The sequence below is a fragment of the Atta cephalotes genome (genome assembly GCF_000143395.1).
Source record: "Atta cephalotes unplaced genomic scaffold scaffold00053, whole genome shotgun sequence".
In the NCBI taxonomy this organism is placed as follows: domain Eukaryota; kingdom Metazoa; phylum Arthropoda; class Insecta; order Hymenoptera; family Formicidae; genus Atta; species Atta cephalotes.
In genome coordinates, this window is record NW_012130117.1 from 1,473,381 (window position 1) to 1,474,454 (window position 1,074).

The window sequence follows — 1,074 nt, forward strand, 5'->3', positions numbered from 1 at the left end:
AGATTGAAATCTATTTCCTTATCTATCCTTATCTTCTCTATCTATTCTCTGTTTCTATTATCTTTCTTCTATTATCTTTTTAATTATGCAATACGTTTTATTGATGCCCTCTTTAAACAATTCAAAACAAATAGTTTGGAGACTCAATATTGGCCCGAGATGATTAATAAAAATATTATGTAATATCAATTATTGTACAATAATATTGATCGGGCCGTTTTAAATTGCGTCTCGGCGAAAACAGTATTCAGAATCTACTGTAAGATGTCAAAGATCGCCGACTTCTTTCATGCGATATTCAATTCTCAACCTTTAATTCGACATGGCTGTAATACGTTACAACGCTGCGGTGCACCACGTTTCACGAGCGTTCGAATCGCGCTGGAATCGGCGTTTGAGGTTCGCAATATCCGGCTGAAAATTATTAATGCTAGTTTAACACGCATTGAAAAAGAGAGCCCCATCGGTACACGCTCTCGGTTCGTAATAGCGCTCTCTCGGAACGGTAACGCGCCGTGTATTATTGTGCGATCAGCGCGGAAATATCCGAGATACGTTCTACGCTGTTCTACGCGCTCGTCTAACGGAGGCGCCGATCCGTTTTACAGAGAGAAATGGACAGGGACCATAGGGAGCAACGCGATCACGATAATCTGAGTGAGAAGGAACCGGACTGCAAAGTTGGAATGGCTTTCTGCAGCCTCTCCCACCATCGCGATCGTACGCCGGATGCCGATGCAGAGGTTCATTGCTTGTCATAACATTTCCCATTCAATGATTACGCGGCGTGTATGAGAAAATAACAATTGGCGTTTATCGAGAAATTAATAATTAATGTAATTACGATACAAATTGTTTATTATTTTCACGATAATTATTATTCCATGAGAAACGCTGAGAGGCATTGAGTTAGTAGTCATTCTGAAGATAATTAAAAATTAATAATATTAATGATTTTCAAATTATTTCTATGATAATCACTTATTTGTAATCAATAAATCAATAAGCCGGTTGTTATTTCTTTTATCATTATTATATATATATATATATATATATATATATATATATATATAT

The 1,074-nt window shown here is 36.6% G+C and overlaps 1 protein-coding gene across 1 annotated transcript in view; it reads left to right on the forward strand.

The window, feature by feature from the left end:
* Nucleotides 1-264: 264 nt before the first annotated feature.
* LOC105623128 (nuclear receptor subfamily 2 group C member 2-like) overlaps nt 265-1,074 on the forward strand; it is a 5,745-nt gene continuing 4,935 nt past the window's right edge. Inside the window, exons 1-2 of the mRNA XM_012204526.1 lie at nt 265-399; nt 609-743. Coding sequence (XP_012059916.1) covers nt 265-399; nt 609-743 — 270 coding nt within the window. The remainder of the gene's footprint in view (nt 400-608; nt 744-1,074) is intronic.